The sequence below is a fragment of the Barbus barbus genome, assembly GCF_936440315.1.
Source record: "Barbus barbus genome assembly, chromosome: 19".
In the NCBI taxonomy this organism is placed as follows: Eukaryota; Metazoa; Chordata; class Actinopteri; order Cypriniformes; family Cyprinidae; genus Barbus; species Barbus barbus.
Window position 1 is genome coordinate 28,690,379 of NC_136747.1, and position 19,338 is coordinate 28,709,716.

At 47.9% G+C, this 19,338-nt stretch overlaps 1 protein-coding gene across 2 annotated transcripts in view; it reads right to left on the minus strand.

Moving 5' to 3' along the window:
- Nucleotides 1-2,257: 2,257 nt before the first annotated feature.
- Nucleotides 2,258-19,338, minus strand: part of LOC306885061 (NACHT, LRR and PYD domains-containing protein 12-like) — a 53,388-nt gene continuing 36,307 nt past the window's right edge. For both annotated transcript variants that reach the window (XM_079441388.1, XM_079441387.1), the window contains exons 13-14: nucleotides 4,884-5,057; nucleotides 2,258-3,367 (exon numbers count right to left, since the gene is read on the minus strand). In XM_079441388.1, coding sequence (XP_079297514.1) covers nucleotides 3,361-3,367; nucleotides 4,884-5,057 — 181 coding nt within the window. In that variant the 3' untranslated portion in view covers nucleotides 2,258-3,360. The remainder of the gene's footprint in view (nucleotides 3,368-4,883; nucleotides 5,058-19,338) is intronic.

A 19,338-nucleotide genomic window follows, 5' to 3' on the forward strand; every position in this document is an offset into this window, starting at 1 on the left:
CTTTCCAAGATGAATTATTACCTGCGTTATCATTTTTGGAGCCAGTATTGCAGAGAAAGATGATCATAGGCTCATATATTTTAATTATTTTGTAGGATGTAAATCATCATCAACACCTGCTTCCAAAGGTCTTTAGAATAATTACAGTATACAGAATAAATGTGTGAGAGTTTCTGATTCAGGATTACAACCTCAGTTCCAGAGAAGTTGGGACATTTTATAAAATGCAATAAAATCAAGAATCTGTGATTTGTTCATCCTCTTTTACTTTTATTTATTTGACAAACGTACAAAGAAAAGATTTCCAAAGTTTTCACTGACCAACGTAAATATATTTAGTAAATATAAACAAATTTTGATTTTGACGGCTGCAACACTCCAAAAAAGTTGGGAAAGAGGCATGTTTACTGTGTCACATCAACCTTTCTTTTAAAGGTGGGGTATGTATTTTTTTCAAAAATGCAGAGTCAGGGGCCGAGTACCAAAACAAACTTGTAGCCAATCAGCAGTAAGGGGCGTGTCTACTCATGATCTGGAGGAGAGAGCACATGACGAGAGCCGAGCTGAGCGACGACAGAAAGATAGAGATGGCGGATAAAAAACAAAAGAGGAAAACGTCTGCGGAACAAAAGAAGGCTTAGACTGTGTCTCCACCGGATGATCCTGCATCACTGGCTGTAAACTCTTTAATAGTCAGGTTCCCATCACTATCATTCAGTCGATCATTACAGACCCCGTGGTCTCTGCTCCAGACCTCCGTCCACTTTCCACTGGAGTTTGTCTCCACTTTATTAGCACTGACCAACAGAACATACAACTTCAGCTGGTCACCTATTTTTACAGAACTTTTATCTAGGGAGAAACAGAAAGGCATTAATCAATAATTATTGTAATAATGATATCAAACAATCAAGACCATAAGCACATATTTAGTCCAAAGGGGACCAAATGTAATCATTTTTAAAGTCAGCCTGAAAGGCCTTTATTCAATGGGAGGTGTGACATTTACTAGATTTGCTTGTTACAGCCCTGCATGCAATTACACTGCTAACATTATTAGGAAATCACAATGTTGACGGTTTGATCAGTTTTAACTTTACCCTGAATATGAAGTTGATATTTTATGATCAGCTCTGGCTGATCATTATTGCGATTGACATCAGATCGTCTCAGATCCATGATAACAATGTCACATGCTCCCTCTTTAAATACTCGGCTATTTTACTCTCACATCCCTTACTCCCACAAACCCCCTGCTTAAATCAAGATCAGAAATCTGTCTGGCCTCAAATTAACATGGTAAGGAGACGATGGCTCCCTTTTTCCCTGTCACAGGTACAGAGGAGGTTCCTGCAAATACAGACAGTGTAAAATTCATTCAATACAAAGCAACAATACTGAAAAATTCATGTGGTGTTTAACCTCTATAATCAGGTCATCATTACATTTTCTAGTTATTTTAGTCATCTGAGTTGTCTTATGCTCAAGACATTTAAAAATCACCAAACATCCGAGTGATGATGAAGTTTCGCCAATATTTTGCATCTGAACTGAATTCAAGAGATACAAACTGTTCAGCTTTATTAATACTCATTTTCATATGTGACCCAGGAGCACAAAACCAGTCTTAAGTCGCTGGGGTATATTTGTAGCAATAGCCAAAAATACATTATATGGGTCAAAATTATAAATTTTTCCTTTATGCCAAAAATCATTAGGATATTAAGTAAAGATCATGTTCCATGAAGATGTTTTGTAAATTTCTTACCGTAAATATACCAAAACTTAATTTTTGATTAGTAATATGCATTGCTAAGAACTTCATTTGAACAACTTTAAAGGCAATTTTCTCAATATTTAGATTTTTTGCACTCTCAGATTCCAGATTTTCAAATAGTTGCATCTCGGCCAAATATTGTCCAATCATAACAAACCATACGTCAATGGAAAACTTATTTATTCAGATGATCTATACACTTGTATCTTGAAAGGCAGATGTTTTGGAAAGTGCTACGCCACGTTTTTGTGCAGTCTAGTGGTTTAGATGAAAATACCCATTTTACCCAGGGTGCCTTTAGCCCCGTTGTACCCTCCAGGAACTGAGTTTGAGACATGCACTGCTTAGAGAGAGAATAACAGAATTAGAGGAGGAGATGGGGAGGTGGAAGGATTGTCACTGGGACAGCTCAATCACTGCTGCTTATATAGGCTTGAAATGATGAGCGACAGAACTGAATGATTAGGCTCCGTCCGAACAGACATTTGAAACTTAATTTATTGTGAAAAAGGTTACTATCCACCATATCCAACGTGACAGTTTAAATCACTGTTTACTGTTGTTTAAATCATAAATGGCTTGTTAAGGTTGTGTGCTGATATCTTTCTAAGCGATCATACTTGACTTTTTTGAGGGACCCAAGATAAATCTAGAGAAAGAGCATAATATCAGGCAACTTTTTCATGGGCAAAAACAACACACATTTTAAAGTAAATTTAAAACTAGTGTATAATTGTCTTTTTAAACAAACATAACGTACACAGTATTATTGACCATAAACATCTGTGCCTGTCTATCATCATGTGCGTCAATAAAGAGTCTCTTCTTCTTTTGAATGTTTATCTTGCCTCATTCTCCATCTTGTGTGTTTAGAGACAGAACGGCTTGCTTCAAAACTACAAAAACTACTGTCACTGGAGACAAACAACTACAGCAGCACTTCCATATTGGATCAGATTACAGACATCCAGAAATGACCTGCAGGAAACAGCTGTTTTATTAAACGCTACTTTACATTCAAATGTGTTTCAGCAGAATCAGTGGAAGCAGAACATGTTTTGAGGGTAAATATCTGAGACGACTATCAAATATTTTGATCTGGAGATCTCGTAGACGTATGTAAGCTTTTGCTTAATTCTGACATCAAAACTGAAATGTCATGACAATTTATTTAGAATAAAGATGATAAAAACTGTACAAAAACAATTAAATTTACTTTCAGAGTGCAGACTGTGTTTTTAGACTTTACCAAGGTACAAATGTTATACATCTTAGGCTTTATACATTTTAACTTGATGTACATTTGATTTACATTGAGTTCAAATCTACTGTAATAAAAGCTGAACAAAAAAATACAAAAACTGGCAATATTATTATGTAAAATGTGGTACCAGTACAAAAGTCAAGTACAACTGAAGTTTTCCTCGTCTGATTTCTAATCATGAATTGCATGAATCTGGAAAGTTGCACAAACACGTGTGTGTGATGATCACTGTGGGTTTGTGTTGATTCTGTTGAATGTGATGTCTGTCTGTAGCGGCTCTTTATTCTCCATCAGCGATCAGAGAAGCTCAGACTAACATCTAAAACCTGAAAGTAAAACAAGCAAATGTGTGTCACATTACTGCATTATCCACTTCAGAACAACTAAAACAAGCTTTCTGCATTATTAGTCAGATTTATAAACTAACCCTGTGACGGACGATTTTTAAAGCTCTTTTTAAACTTTCAGATTTTGATTTTGCATCCAAACAACCATAAATGATGATCCTTATCCATAATTTAGTTCTCTTTCTGTCAAAGTGTTATGACATTTAAAGTATTTACAAATATTTATCATCTTTCTATTAAAATGAAAATTCTCTCAAAAGATTTAATTTCTTAATTTCAGATATAAAAAAAACAATGACTATATATTTATATATATTTATATGTGCACCAATAATAATAATGTCACGGAGTTCATTCATGTGAACAACACACGCTATATCAGTCTATGTGTGAGCACCTTCTCACTTTGTTCAGAGTGGTACTCTGTCTGCTTATTATCTGTTTTGCATATGCTGCACATTTTACTATGATTATACCAGCTTAACATCAATTCAATTGAAGTATTGTTTACATGAGGTAAAGTTTAATCACATCATGAGGGTGTATGTAAATGTAGTCAATGATAAAAGCAAACCTAAAAAAGTAATTTATAATACATTTATTTCATACTAAGTATAGTTCAAATCTATTAACATTTTCTGACATATTGCTTGACTTACTGATATAAAAATTATAATTAAACTTTATTTGGAGTGCTACTTCTGCACAATGTGTATTTCTTAATATTAAGCCTAAAATGTGTTTTTATCATTACTATTTATGAGGATTGTATGATGTTTGTATAATATCAGTCTTTAAAAGCAAGATATTTAAAGCATATTATAGTTCCACTTTAGCACAATCAGATATATTTCAGTGTGTCTTTAGTTGGACATTTACATTTACATTTAGTCATTTGGCAGATGCTTTTATCCAAAGCGACTTACAATTGAGGAATACAAAAAGCGATTCATCTTGAAGAAGCAATCAGACAGAGGAAGTGCTAAAAACACCAAGTCTCAGTCATTGTTCAAATACGTACAAGCTAGCAAGGGAAGGATAGAAAGATAGAGGGAAAGATTAAGGGTTTTTTTTTTTTTTTTTTTGGACTTCAGCACTATTTCCGCACAATTAAAGTGCATCATGTTTAAAATGTTTAAAGTAATCATATTTAAAATGAGTTGTTCCAGTTTAGCAAACTGTATGTAAGTATACCTGTTTAGTATCCTAAAAGTACAATTGCAGGGTACTTTTATTAAGCAAATAAATATGTAAATGTATTTGTTGTATGCTTAGCATGAAATAAATGTATTTCAAATATAAGTTTATTTATTTTTCACTAGGGAAATACTGTATTATTTTGAAATAAAAAAGAAACATCAAGATACTTAATTGTTGCTATAAACAGAATCAAACTCTCATTAAACATGTCACAATTACCAAGAAAGTAACCTAAGAAGAAACTATATTAACTTTTAATTTAAAAATTCAAACATTTTTAATCATCACTACTCACTCAAGATTCTCCAGTTTATAACGTGGATCATGCTTCAGATCAGAGAGCAGCTTCACATCTGAGTCTCTTAGATAATTTACAGACAGATTCAGATATCTCAGGTGTGAGGGGTTTGATCTCAGAGCTGAAGCCAGAGCAGCACAACCTTCATCTGTGACGCCACAATCCCTCAACCTGTAGAGAACAATAACACTCTTCAGTCTCTCAGTTCAGGATCTACAGCTCATATAAGCAGCAACTTAAAGCCTTGGCAACTTTCATGTATTTTTTTATGTTAAAGACAAAAAATAAATTAAAATAAAGATACCATGAATGCTAAAATAATTGATAATTTATTATATAAACAACAATCTTTAAAAGTAAAAATGTGATCAAACACTGTAGGCTATAAAGACGCACACGATATAACAGAAAAAGTATCTTGTCAGTCAGATTCGAGGATCAGAACTAATTGTTATATATATTTATATTATTATTATTTTTATTTTATAAAGACGTGAAATAAAAACAAACACAATGTGCACGTCATAATCCTATAATCCTAGGCAAAAAAATGATGTACATAAACAATATTATCGAGTAATAATCTTATAAGTCAGCGACAGCCCAGCAGATACAATTAAATATCACTCACCACTAAAAGAGCTTCTTTCTGCTCTTCTTATAATGTATAGTAGTAGTTTGGTGAATCATATAGTCAAAATTAAATCACTGATTTTCTTTTGAGGATATGCAATTAAATGAGGATGTTTAATTAATGTTTAATTAAAAGACGACTCAGTTACAACTCAAGACAAAGACTACAGTAAGAAGTATGCAGCTCTTATTACAGTATACTTCTCACTATTTCAAAAATTTAAGAAATATACAATCTTTCTTTACATTTTTTTTTAGTTTGTCTGTTCACCCAACAAACAGAGTATAACCATTCAGTAATATTTCATCAACATCTTAACAACATTTGAAGAATATAATCTTAAGTAACATAATTGTTGTATATTAAATCCAAAAATATAATATTTATTTCTGGTTAATTCTGTTACAGAAGAAGGACATGGACAGATAGATGGTTCAGGTTAGTTTTATTGATCAACGGTAGGGCAGGCAGTGGAGATGGCAGATGAGTAATAAACAGAATTAATTTTGACTGGTACGATGGGGATTCAACTTGCGTCTTGTCTTTGCAGGAGTAGCGGCTGACACGGATATAATCAGCGGGCACACACACCGCCAACCAGGAGCTGATACATGGGAACACGGGAGCTCATTTGGAACAGGATCCTAGGAGTACAGAACGCAGGTAAGTAGAATAGCAGGTTAGTACAATGAACGTAACTGAGACTAAGGCTTGTGGAAGCTTTAGCAGTCCTCCTTCATAGAAACGAGACCGGACATCGAGTGCTGGGCGGTGTGTGGCTTTATGGGGAACGGTGATGAGGGACATGATGATGTGCAGGTGTTCGTGATCAGTGGCAGGTGGAGACAGGTGCGAGAGTGATGTGGCTGGTGAAAAGCAGGCAGATCCGTGACATTACCTCCCGCTCCCGGAAGGTGCGACCCGCACCGTAAAAATCACATCGGGGAGGGGGGGTGGGCGCCCTGGAGGCCGGTGTATGACAGGGACACAAGGGAAGCCTCCAGGGCGGATCCAGGGACTCGGGAAAGCATAGCGGGACAGGAGACTCAGGGAGCCATGGCGGGACTGGAGACTCGGAGAGCCATGGCGGGACAGGAGACTCGGGAACCATGGCGGGACAGGAGACTCGGGGATCCATGGCGGGACAGGAGACTCGGGGAGCCATGGCCCTATCCATTCGGATGGCCACGGCGTGTGATGGGCTTCTGTGGCCATTGCCTCCGGCCCGGCCATACAGGCAGTGACCCTATGGCCCCCCACAAAAAATTTCTTGGGGAAGCTCCTCTCCGGGAGCCATAGAAGAGGAGCGGGCACTAGGGGTTGCTCCGATGGGAAGGTCACTTGGGGCCGATCTGGAGGTACAGACACTTGCGGGCGCTCTAGAGGCACGGGCTTCGTGGGGCGCTCTCGAGGCGCGGGCTCCGCTGGGCACTCTCGAGGCACGGGCTCCTGGGGGCGCTCGGACAGCGCCGACTCCTGGGGGCATTCGGACTGCGTGGACTCCTGGGGGCGCTCGGACAGTGCGGACTCCTGGGGCGCTCTGGAAGCGTAGATTCCTGGGGGCGCTCAGGAAGTGCAGACTCCTGGGGGCACTCGGACAGCATGGAGCCTTGAGGGCGCTCTTGCAGCGCGGACACTCGGGGGCGCTCTTGCAGCGCGTATTCAAGGGGGCGCTCATGCAGCGAGCTTGGGTTTGTCGTGGACGGCGGCGGGCACGGGAGAGCCGCGGACGGCGCCGCAATCCTCGTTGCGAGCGCCGGCAGGCTTGGGGCAGCCACAGTCCTAGGTTCAGGGCTGGGAAGTGGTTTTGACCTGGGGACCGAGCACAGAGGACGGGAGGCAGACTTCAGTGACAATCGAACAGATGTTAAAGGTGTGCCCCGTACCTCCGCTCTCAGATCTGCACTATTATAAACCCACTTTCGGGATCGCGGGAACACCAGGGAGCGTGGGCTGCAGCCGCCCTTTGGGGAGATCTCAGGTAGTTCGCCGACTCGGGATCGAAGACTCTCCAGACACCGGATGGCCATTTCCTTCCAATTTAGATTGGAGGTGTCTGGGAGCTTCGCGGGACAATGGTATGTGATCCCGAGCCGGAACAGGGTCTTGAGTTTGTGATCTTCCAGGGAACTAGAGAGGGCGAGATGGACGAATGCCCTTGCAAAATCCAGAGGCTCTGTGTGTGAAAGGGCCAGGGAAATTAATTCGGCTCTGTCATCCATACCGTTGATCGTCAGTGTGGGTCCGGTCTTCTGTTACAGAAGAAAGACATGGACAGATAGATGGTTCAGGTTAGTTTTATTGATCAACGGTAGGGCAGGCAGTGGAGATGGCAGATGAGTAATAAACAGAGTTAATCTTGACTGGTACGATGGGGATTCAACTTGTGTCTTGTCTTTGCAGGAGTAGCGGCTGACACGGAGATAATCAGCGGGCACACACACCGCCAACCAGGAGCTGATTCACGGGAACACGGGAGCTGACTTAGAACAGGATCCTAGGAGTACAGAATGCAGGTAAGTAGTATAGCAGGTTAGTGCAATGAACGTAACTGAGACTAAGGCTTGTGGAAGCTTTAGCAGTCCTCCTTCGTAGAAACTAGACCGGACATTGAGTGCTGGGCGGTGTGTGGCTTTATGGGGAGTGATGATGAGGGACATGATGATGTGCAGGTGTTTGTGATCAGTGGCAGGTGGAGACAGGTGCGAGAGTGACGTGGCTGGTGAAAAGCAGGCAGATCCGTGACAAATTCATTGACAATCTGTACACATGCTTCTATCATCTGATCGTGGTTGTATCTCTTTATTAGTTCTACTGGATCTTAGCGCTGCATTCGACACTATCGACCACAACATTCTTTTAAATAGACTAGAACACTTTGTTGGCATTAGTGGAAGTGCATTAGCATGGTTCAAATCGTACTTATCTGAACGCCATCAGTTCGTAGCAGTGAATGAAGAGTTATCATGTCGATCACAAGTGCAGTACGGAGTACCTCAAGGCTCAGTACTAGGGCCGTTACTTTTCACGCTTTACATGTTACCCTTGGGAGATATTATCAGGAGACATGGTGTTAGCTTTCACTGTTATGCTGATGATACTCAGGTCTATATTTCTTCACGGCCTGGTGAAACACACCAAATTGAGAAACTAACGGAATGCATAGTCGATATAAAAAACTGGATGACGAGTAACTTCTTAATGCTAAATTCTGATAAAACAGAGGTGTTAATTATCGGACCTAAAAACCCCACATGTAATAACCTAGAACAATATCTAACACTTGACAGCTGCTCTGTCAATTCTTCTTCATCAGCTAGGAACCTAGGTGTGCTGTTTGATAGCAATCTTTCATTTGAAAGCCATGTTTCTAGCATCTGTAAAACTGCGTTTTTCCATCTCAAAAACATATCTAAATTGCAACCTATGCTCTCTGTGTCAAATGCAGAAATACTAATTCATGCGTTTATGACCTCAAGGTTAGACTATTGTAATGCTATATTGGGTGGTTGTTCTGCACACTTCTGCACTGCACACAAACTACAGTTGGTCCAAAATGCAGCAGCTAGAGTCCTTACTAGAACCAGGAAGTATGACCATATTAGCCCGGTTCTATCAATACTGCACTGGCTCCCATTCAAACATCGTATAGATTTTAAAATCTCGTTAATTACCTATAAAGCCCTGAATGGCTTGGTTCCTCAGTACTTGAGCGAGCTCTTATCACATTATAGTCCTCCACGTCCACTGCGTTCTCAAGACTCTGGCCATTTGATAATACCTAGAATATCAAAATCGACTGCTGGCGGCAGATCCTTTTCCTATTTAGCACCCAAACTTTGGAATAATCTACCTAATACTGTTCGGGAGGCAGACACACTCTGTCAGTTTAAATCTAGATTAAAGACACATTTCTTTAACTTGGCTTACACATAACACACTAAGGCCCGGTTTCACAGACAGGGCTTAGACTAAGCCAGGATTAGATCATAGTTCAATTAGGACATTTAAGTATTTTTTATAAACATGCCTAGAAACAAACATTACTGGGGTGCATCTTGAGACAAAACAAAGGCCCTGATATATTTTAAGATCAGTCAGTGCAAGTTTATTTCAGTTGAAACAGCTCAGACTTGCATTTTTGTCTAGGACTAGGCTTAAACCTTGTCTGTGAAACCGGGGGTAATACACTTTTTATTATTCAAATCCGTTAAAGGATTGTTAGGCTGCATTATTTAGATCAACCGGAACTGGGAACACCCCATAACACATGATGTACTCGTTACATCATAAGAAGAATGGCATCTACGCTAATATTTGTCTATTTCTATTCTGTTTCTCAGTCCGTGCCCGGATCGGATGGTGGATCAGCAACCAGAGACGACCTCTACAGCCCTGAACGTCAGCGGAGACCAGGGAACCGAGATGAGTACCAGAGACAGATCCCCAGTGAGGACCCCAACACTTAGACAGCCATCGGGAAAAACCACTGGAACCAGTTGAGCCCTTACAATCTGACTTTGCTGCAGTTGTAATTGAACTGCTGGTTCGTTTGGCCAGAGGAGACCCCCCCCGACTGAGTCTGGTTCCTCTTCAGGAACTCGAGCTGCGTCGACGACGCTTTGGGGAACGCCAACAGCGTAACCGGCTCTGAATACCAATCAAATCTGTCCAGAAATGGGAAAAGGACGTCACGGGCGAGGTGACGTAATGACCAGCTGGTATAAAAGCACGTGCGGGGAAACCGGCATCAGCTTTCTGTCATTCAGCTAAGCGCTCTGTGTCTTGTGAGTCATATTTACCGTTGTCTGTCTGTGAATGATGTCTAAGCGTGGTTGTAAAACCAAGTATGGGAGAGAGAGTGAGGCGCAATACAGGCTGTGTGTTCTTCCGTGCAAACGCTATTTGTGTGCGGAGGACACACACAGCCTGTGTGTGCTTTGCTTGGGAGCGAGGCATGCGGAGGCAGCCCTCGAGGGGGCTGACTGTCCGCACTGCGAGGGTTTTCCTCTGCGTGTGCTTCGCTCCCGAAAGGCTCTTTTCTCCGGAGAAGGGTCTTTCATTAGCGCTCCCCGCGGCGCTGGCCCCGCTTCCGCGGAGGCGGAGCGTAGGCGGCGTTCGTGGGGTTCGCAACGGGATCTGGCGGAGGGATCGGAGACGAGCGAGTCTCTTTCTCCGTCCTCACCTGCCGGATCCCGCGACCGCTCCCCGAGTCCGGAAGCACGCCTGGCGGTTTCTTCCCCTCGGGCAGCGGCCGCGGCGCTTCTCTTGTCTTTTTCTGAGGAGGTTGACATGGGAAGCGCCGAACGTGTCGCACCACCTCTTTCACCCCAGTATGAGGAGCTTGTGGAGGTGATCACTCGCGCTGTAGCCAAGCTCAGTATTGACTGGCCAGCCGAGCGCTCGGTTGAACCGCAGAGAGGCAAACTAGAGGAACGTTTCCTGCGGTTCCAGACCTCACCTCCACACCGGAGCCTGCCGTTTTTTCCTGACCTCCACACTGAGGTGTCGAGGTCGTGGGGAAAACCCTTCTCAGCCCGCCTCTTCGCCCCCTCACCTGGTTATTGCGGCAGTGTGATGGGGACGAGGGAGCGTGGCTATGGGGCCATGCCGCGTGTGGAACAGACGCTTGCGAGCTATCTGTCTCCTGACGCGGCATCGTCCCTGAAGGCTCCGACCTTGCCCACTAAGCCGCTGCGTACAACATCGGCGCTGGTGGGCAAGGGGTACGCGGCAGCAGGTCTGGCTGGTTCATGCCTGCACACCATGGCGGTGTTGCAGGCATACCAGGCGGACCTGCTCAAAGATCTGGACGAGGGCGAGGGAATTTCTGCGGAGGACGTTCGCAAATTCCGCAGAACCGCTAATTTGTCTCTCCGCGCCACCAAGGAGACCGCCCGTGCCATTGGGCGATCTATGGCAGCCCTGGTGGCGGCGGAGAGGCACTTGTGGTTGACCCTGTCCGACATTAAAGAACGTGACAGGGTCTTCCTCTTGGACGCCCCGCTGTCGCCTGCTGGCCTGTTTGGTGATGCTGTTGACTCAGTTGTCAGCAGACACCAGGAGGCCAGGAGGCAGGCGGCGGCGTTCCAGCGGTTTCTCCCTCGCCGCGCTCCAGTTCTCGGGGCTGCTGGGCGAGAGCAGCCCCTGCTGCGTGCTGGCTCCTCACATAGGGAGGCGCAGAAGGAGAGCGTGGCCACCCGTGCGCCTCCTCATAAGCGGGGTAGAAAGAAGGGTGCGCGGCCGGGGACCTCTCAGCCTAAGCTGGATCTGAGGACCATGCTTCAGACGAGGAGGTCTTCGGCCAAGAGGCCCTGATGGTGGTGTACCAGGGCCTATGAGGGTAGCCCCCGCTGGGGTAGAGCGACGGTCGCTGCAATACACAGCGATCGCCGCCCTCCAGCGCCCTCAGGAGATCGTTCTGCCATCCTTGCCACCTACGGTGCTTCAGGGCGCAGCGGTCTCCAGCGAGCGCGTGTCTCAGTTTCTTCCGCCCGGGACCGTAGCGGAGCTGAGGTGCTCGCCACCCCTTCGGGGGTCTCTGGAGCCGCTAGTTCGGTTGTTCCCTGCCAGTTCGCCGCTTCCGCTTCACACCAGAGGCCAGTCTCGAGAGACTGGTTCCCTTAGTAGACTATTTCGCAGCGTGGAAACTTCTGCCAAATGTGTCTCGATGGGTCCTGCGCACTGTAGAAATAGGCTACAGAATCCAGTTTGGTTCTCGTCCGCCTCAATTTCATGGGGTGATTTCCACGTCAGTGGGCCCCGAGCAGGCTCTGGTAATGGAACACGAGGTACATACTCTCTTAAGGAAGGAGGCCATCGAGGTGGTTCCTCCTCTCTCGAGAGAGAGTCCGGGTTCTACAGCCGGTACTTCATAGTTCCAAAGAAGGATGGAGGGTTGCGTCCCATTTTAGATCTGAGGCACCTGAACCGCTCAGTCAGCAGACTGAAGTTCAAGATGCTCACGCTCAGGCAGGTCGCGTCTCAAATCAAGTCCGAGGACTGGTTTGTCGCGATCGATCTGAAGGACGCATACTTCCACGTCTCCATTCTTCCCTCTCACAGGAGGTTCCTGAGGTTTGCTTTCGGGGGCGAAGCTTACCAGTATCGGGTACTTCCTTTCGGCCTAGCACTCTCACCCCGCACTTTCACGAAGTGTGTGGACGCCGCGTTAGCTCCGTTGAGACTGCGGGGCATCCGCATACTCAATTACATCGACGATTGGTTGATTCTCGCTCGGTCAGAGCGGAGGGCGGTTCAGCATCGAGGTGCTGTTCTCGCCCCCATGAAAGTGTTGGGGTTAAGACTAAACGCCAAGAAAAGTGTTCTTTCTCCAGTACAGAGAACCACTTATCTGGGGGGTGGTGTGGGATTCGACCACGATGCAGGCACGTATGTCCCCTGCTCGGATCGAGTCGATCCTCACAGAAGTCGAGAGAGTGAGAGAAGGCCAGTCACTCACTGTAAAGCAGTTTCAGAGGCTGCTGGGTCTGATGGCGGCTGCGTCCAACGTTTTACCTATTGGCCTGCTGTACATGAGACCCCTACAGTGGTGGCTCAAGACCAAGGGGTTCTCCCCGAGGGGAAACCCGCTTCGCATGATCAAGGTCACGCGGCGATGCCTACGTGCCTTGGACATGTGGAGACAACCTTGGTTCTTGTCCCAGGGCCTGGTGTTGGGAGCTCCTTGTCGCCGCGTAACGCTAGCGACGGACGCATCCCTCACCGGTTGGGGAGCGGTCATGAGTGGCCACCCTGCCTACGGTCGGTGGAGAGGTCGTCATCTCGCCTGGCACATCAACAGGCTCGAGATGTTGGCCGTGTTTCAGGCTTTGAAACACTTTCTCCTAGACCTGAGAGGTCACCATGTGTTAGTTTGCACCGACAACACATCAGTGGTCTCCTACATCAACCACCAAGGAGGTCTGCGGTCGCGCCCCCTTTACAGGTTGGCACACCAGATCCTTGTGTGGGCCCAGGACAAACTCCTCTCATTGAGAGCTGTTTACATCCCTGGGCATCTCAATGTGGGAGCAGACACCCTGTCGAGGCAGGGGCTGTTATCCGGGGAATGGATGCTTCACACCGAGGTGGTGGAGCAGATCTGGAGAGTATTTGGCCAGGCTCAGGTGGACCTCTTCGCTACTCAGGAGACAGCGCAATGTCCCCTCTGGTACTCTCTACGTCGTCCAGCTCCCCTGGGGCTGGATGCCATGGTACAGACGTGGCCGAGGCTGCGTCTGTACGCCTTTCCCCCGATCGCTCTGCTCCCCGGAGTTCTGGAGAGAGTGCGCCGGGACGGACACCGGCTGCTATTGGTAGCCCCGTTCTGGCCGGGCCGAGTATGGTTCTCGGACCTGATTTTCCTCCTCAACGGCTCCCCTTGGGAGATTCCAGTCAGGAGGGATCTCCTCTCACAGGCAGGAGGCACCCTTGTGCACCCTTGCCCGGAGTTGTGGAAGCTGTGGGTGTGGCCCCTGAGGGGGCACAGCTGATAGCTTCCGGTCTCTCAACCGAGGTTGTGGAGACCATTCTCCAGTCCAGAGCTCCTTCTACGAGGAAACTGTACGCCCTGAAGTGGAGACTCTTCACTTCATGGTGCGGAGATCGCCAGCTCGACTCAGTTAACTTCCCAGTAGGTACAGTGCTGGAGTTCCTACAGGCTCGACTCTCCGCAGGGTTAGCCCACTCCACCTTGAAGGTCTATGTGGCGGCAATTTCTGCTTACCACACCCCTCTGGGTGGATCGACAGTGGGCGCACAACCCCTAGTTACACGTTTCCTCCGTGGTGCACTAAGACTAAGGCCTCCGGTACGGTCCCGGGTCCCACCTTGGGACTTGGCTGTGGTACTGAACGCTCTCTGTAGGCCTCCCTTCGAGCCTATCGAGGAGATTTCAGATCGCCATCTCTCCCTGAAGACCGTGTTTCTTCTGGCGATGGCATCTCTCAAGAGAGTGGGGGATCTGCAGGCCCTTTCAGTGGCCCCTACCCATTTGGACTTTGCGCCTGGCATGGCCAAAGTTTTTCTATACCCTCGGGCAGGGTATGTCCCCAAGGTTCCTTCTATCACACCACAGCCTGTCGTACTGCAGGCCCTTAGTCCTCCTCCCTTTCGGGAGCCTGACCAGCTGAAGCTAAACCGTATGTGTCCAGTGCGAGCACTGGACGCGTACGTCCACAGAGCTGCCATGTGGAGAAGGACGGACCAGTTGCTAGTGTGCTACGGTCCTCCTAAGAGGGGTCTGCCTGCTTCCAAGCAGACCCTCAGTCGGTGGATTGTGGATGCCATTCACATGGCTTATGAGTCCTCTGACCTCCCCTCGCCGATGGGAGTCAGGGCTCATTCCACTAGGAGTGTGGCGGCCTCCAAGGCCATTCTCGCAGGTGTCCCTATCCAGGACATCTGCAATGCTGCGGGTTGGTCTACGCCTCTGACCTTCGTCAGGTTCTATGGCCTGGACATGCGAGCCACTCCAGTCGACGCAGCTCGAGTTCCTGAAGAGGAACGTCTTAGGTTACTTGTGTAACCCTAGTTCCTCGAGGGAACGAGACGCTGCGTCACGGAGCCACACTTCCGGCATCCCTGCCAGCGCTTGCTTCATTCTAGAAGCTGATGCCGGTTTCCCCGCACGTGCTTTTATACCAGCTGGTCATTACGTCACCTCGCCCGTGACGTCCTTTTCCCATTTCTGGACAGATTTGATTGGTATTCAGAGCCGGTTACGCTGTTGGCGTTCCCCAAAGCGTCGTCGACGCAGCGTCTCGTTCCCTCGAGGAACTAGGGTTACACAAGTAACCTAAGACGTTTCTCCCAAGGTTTTTTTCTCCATTCTGTCACCGATGGAGTTTTGGTTCCTTGCCGCTGTCGCCTCTGGCTTGCTTAGTTGGGGACACATCATTTCCAGCGATATCGTCGACCTGATTGCAAAGACACTATTTAAACTAATCTGAGCTGAATGATGAAATCATTGAATTCAATAATGAATTGCATTTAACTGAAAATCTTTCTTTTTTTTATAATCTTTCATTTTACATTATTGACATATTATTTTCCTTTTTTGATACTTGCAGTTGCTTTGACACAATTTACATTGTTAAAAGCGCTATATAAATAAAGGTGACTTGACTTAACATTTATTATAGAAATACTACATAAAGGAAATTTATGGAATTTTATTTTCTCTTGCAGTGTTCATAGGTTAATTAATATTACTATACAATTACTTGTTTGTTTTTTTAATTTAAAAAGGTATTGTTTTACTCGGTAATAGACAAATACTTATGCATTAAAAGTTTTTTTTTTTTATTATTTTTTTTTTTTTACCAGCTTATATGTACTTGTGTAATATGTATGCAGTATATTTAAAATATTTTAATTGGTTCCCATTCAGTCGGTCACGTTCGACGTACGTCGGACTGCCCGACGAATAGGAATCCCTACCAAAGCGCCACAGGAGCTGCCCCCTTCCAGCGCTCTGTAGCAAGCCTCCTGAACCGCCTTGCTTAAGGACGGTGGGCCAGGGCCAACACAGAGAGTGTCGATCACTGCTGTTCACCAAACCCATTCAGTGAGACTAATGAATAACACTGGGAAAGCGTACCCTTTCCTTGGAAAGGACCGCTGCGGAACCACATCCTTCCCCGAAGGAGTTATGTGGAGAGTACATATGGACCAACCCCGTAGGATTGTACTACACATGGAATACTGGGGTGACTCCAACCCGACGAGAGGTGGGTTCTCCCAGAGGGAAAGACACGGGCTTCGTTTAGGAGCAACTCGTGGAATAGTACACATGGGATCCCCGTAGGGTCACACATATGGAACCCAGCCTAAATCCAGTTCTCAAGGATACAATGGAGTAAAGGCCTGGCGCCAACGCTCCGCCACGTCTGGCTGCCGAAGGGTGATCGGAGGACTCAACAGGTTCTGCCTTGTAGGGGCTCTCTGGAGCAATAAGCGCATGTAACGGAGCAAGCCGACACTAAGCTGGGACTTCTCCGTGCCTCTGACCTGAGGTGAGAACACGGGAGGAGACCGGCTCGACACGAAGGCTATAGAATCTAGCGAACGTGTTAGTTGTCGCCCAGCCCGCAGCTCTACAAACATCTGTCAGCGAGGCGCCACGAGCCAGCGCCCAGGAGGATGCTACGCCTCTCGTAGAGTGGGCATGCAACCTGAGCGGGCAGGGCACGCCTTGTGCTTGGTAAGCCAAGGCGATGGCGTCCACTACCCAGTGGGCCATCCTCTGCTTGGAGGCATCCTCCTTACAGCCTTCCCCTTCTGCTGGCCTCCGTAACAGACAAAGAGCTGGTCTGAGGTCCTGAGGCTTCGAGTTCTGTCTATGTACAGTCGCAAAGCACGAACTGGACAGAGCAAAGCCAGGGCTGGGTCTGCCTCCTCTGGGGGCAGCGCTTGCAGGCTCACTGCCTGGTCCCTGAAGGGAGTGGTATGAACCTTGGGCACATAGCCAAGCCGGGGTCTCAGTACCACGTGGCCGTCACCCGGCCCAAACTCTAGGCACGATTCGTCGACCGAAAATGCCTGCAGGTCCCCTACCCTCTTGATGGAGGCCAGTGCAACCAGCAACAAAGTCTTCATAGACAGAATCTTTAAGTCTGCTGACCGCAAAGGCTCAAAGGGAGCAACTAGCAGGACCTGCTCCTCGTCCTCCCTGACTTTGCACAAGGTCTGTGCAAGTAGGCTCACTGGGGGAAACGCATATTTGCGAAGGCCCCGGGGCCAGCTGTGCGCCAGTGCATCTGTACCGAGTGTTCCCCCGGACAGGGAGTAGAACAACTGGCAGTGAGAGGTTTCCGGTGAGGCAAACAGGTCTACCTGAGCTTCGCCGTACTCTCCCCAAATCAGCTGGACCACCTGGGGGTGGAGTCGCCACTCTCCCGGCAGCGCAGCTCGTGAGAGCTCGTCGGCCACACGGTTGAGCACACCAGGGACATGAATGGCGCGAAGCGACCTCAGATGCTTCTGACTCCAAAGGAGGAGATGGCGGGCGAGTTGCGACATGCGACGGGAGCGCAGACCCCCTTGATGGTTGACGTACGCCACGCTCGCAGTATTGTCCGTGCGGACCAGCACATGCTTGCCCCGTAACGGCCTTTTCAGACGGCCCAGGGCAAGACGTACTGCTAGCAACTCGAGGCAGTTGACGTGCCAATGCAGTTGGGGGCCCGTCCATACCCCTGACACTGCATGCCCGTTGTACGCGGCCCCCCAGCCGGTGGCAGAGGCATCCGTGAAGACTACCGCATGCCGGGACACCTGCTCTAGGGGCACTCCTGCCCGAAGAAACAAGGGGTCTGACCACGGGCTGAAGGTTTGGCGGCATTCCGGAGTGATTGCCACTCGGTATGTGCCGCGTTGCCACGCCCATCTCGGGACTCGGCCGTGAAGCCAGTGCTGAAGCGGTCTCATATGAAGCAAACCGAGCGGGGTTACTGCCGCTGCGGCTGCCATATGCCCCAGGAGCCTCTGAAAAAGTTTCAGTGGGACCGCTGTCCTGCACCTGAATGTATTCAGGCAGTTCAGTACCGACTGAGCACGTTCCTCTGTGAGGCGTGCTGACTGTTCGACCGAATCCAACTCCATACCGAGAAAAGAGATCCTCTGCACTGGGGCGAGTTTGCTCTTCTCCCAGTTGACCTGAAGGCCCAACTGGCTGAGGTGACTGAGCACCAAATCCCTGTGTTCGCATAACTGCTCCCGAAACTGAGCAAGAATGAGCCAGTCGTCGAGATAGTTGAGGATGCGAACACCCTGTTCTCTCATGGGAACAAGGGCTCCCTCTACGACTTTCGTGAAGACGCGGGGAGACAGGGCCAGCCCAAAGGGCAGGACCTTGTACTGATATGCTCGACCCTCGAATGCAAAGCGCAGAAACGGCCTGTGTCGAGGAAGAATCGAGACATGAAAGTACGTCCTTCAGGTCGATCGCTGCAAACCAATCTCGGGGACGGATGCACTCGAAAATGCTTCTCTGCGTGAGCATTCTGAACGGTAGCCTGTGAAGGCTCCGATTCAAAACTCGCAGGTCCAAGATCGGTCGTAACCCACCGCTTTTCTTGGGCACAATGAAGTAAGGGCTTTAAAACCCTGACCTCATATCGGCTGGAGGGACCGGCTCTATCGCATCCTTCGCCAGTAGGACTACAATCTCCGCACGCAAGACGTGGGCATCGACAGCTTTTACTGAAGTGAAGTGGACACCTCTGAACTTGGGGGGACGCCGGGTGAACTGAATCGCATAGCCGAGCCTGATGGTCCGAATGAGCCAGCGAGACGGACTGGGGAGCGCTAACCAGGCTCGCAGAGACCGCACAAGCGGGACCAAGGGGACCGTAGGCGTACCCGCAGTGGGGCAGCGAGGTGGAACGCAGGGACGTGGCTCGGGGGGCTCTCCCTGGGAGGCGGCCCGTAGCGGGGTCTGTGTGTGCTGTGCAACACTTACCTGGTTCCACGATCGGACGGGGGACGCAGGAGAGGCTTGGGTGCCCATCTCGAACTGCGCGCTGCTGTCCGCTGGCGATAGAAGAGGTGGATGAGAGTGGAGAGGTTTTGCTCCTCCCACTACTCTCCGAGCCCTCTTCGGACCCAGAGATGATAGAAACTGCTCTTTTATTGAAAATTTGGGTACCCGGAACAGAAAGAAAAGGGAACAAAGGATTTACCACCCGGCCCTCCTCCGGGGGAAGGAGCGGTGCAGTCACCATCTCCTGAAGAGCAGTCCCAACCATCTCCGGGTCACCCGTCCTAGGGCCTCTTGCTCTTGGCTTTACCGCCTCTCTTGGCGGGGGCCTGGAC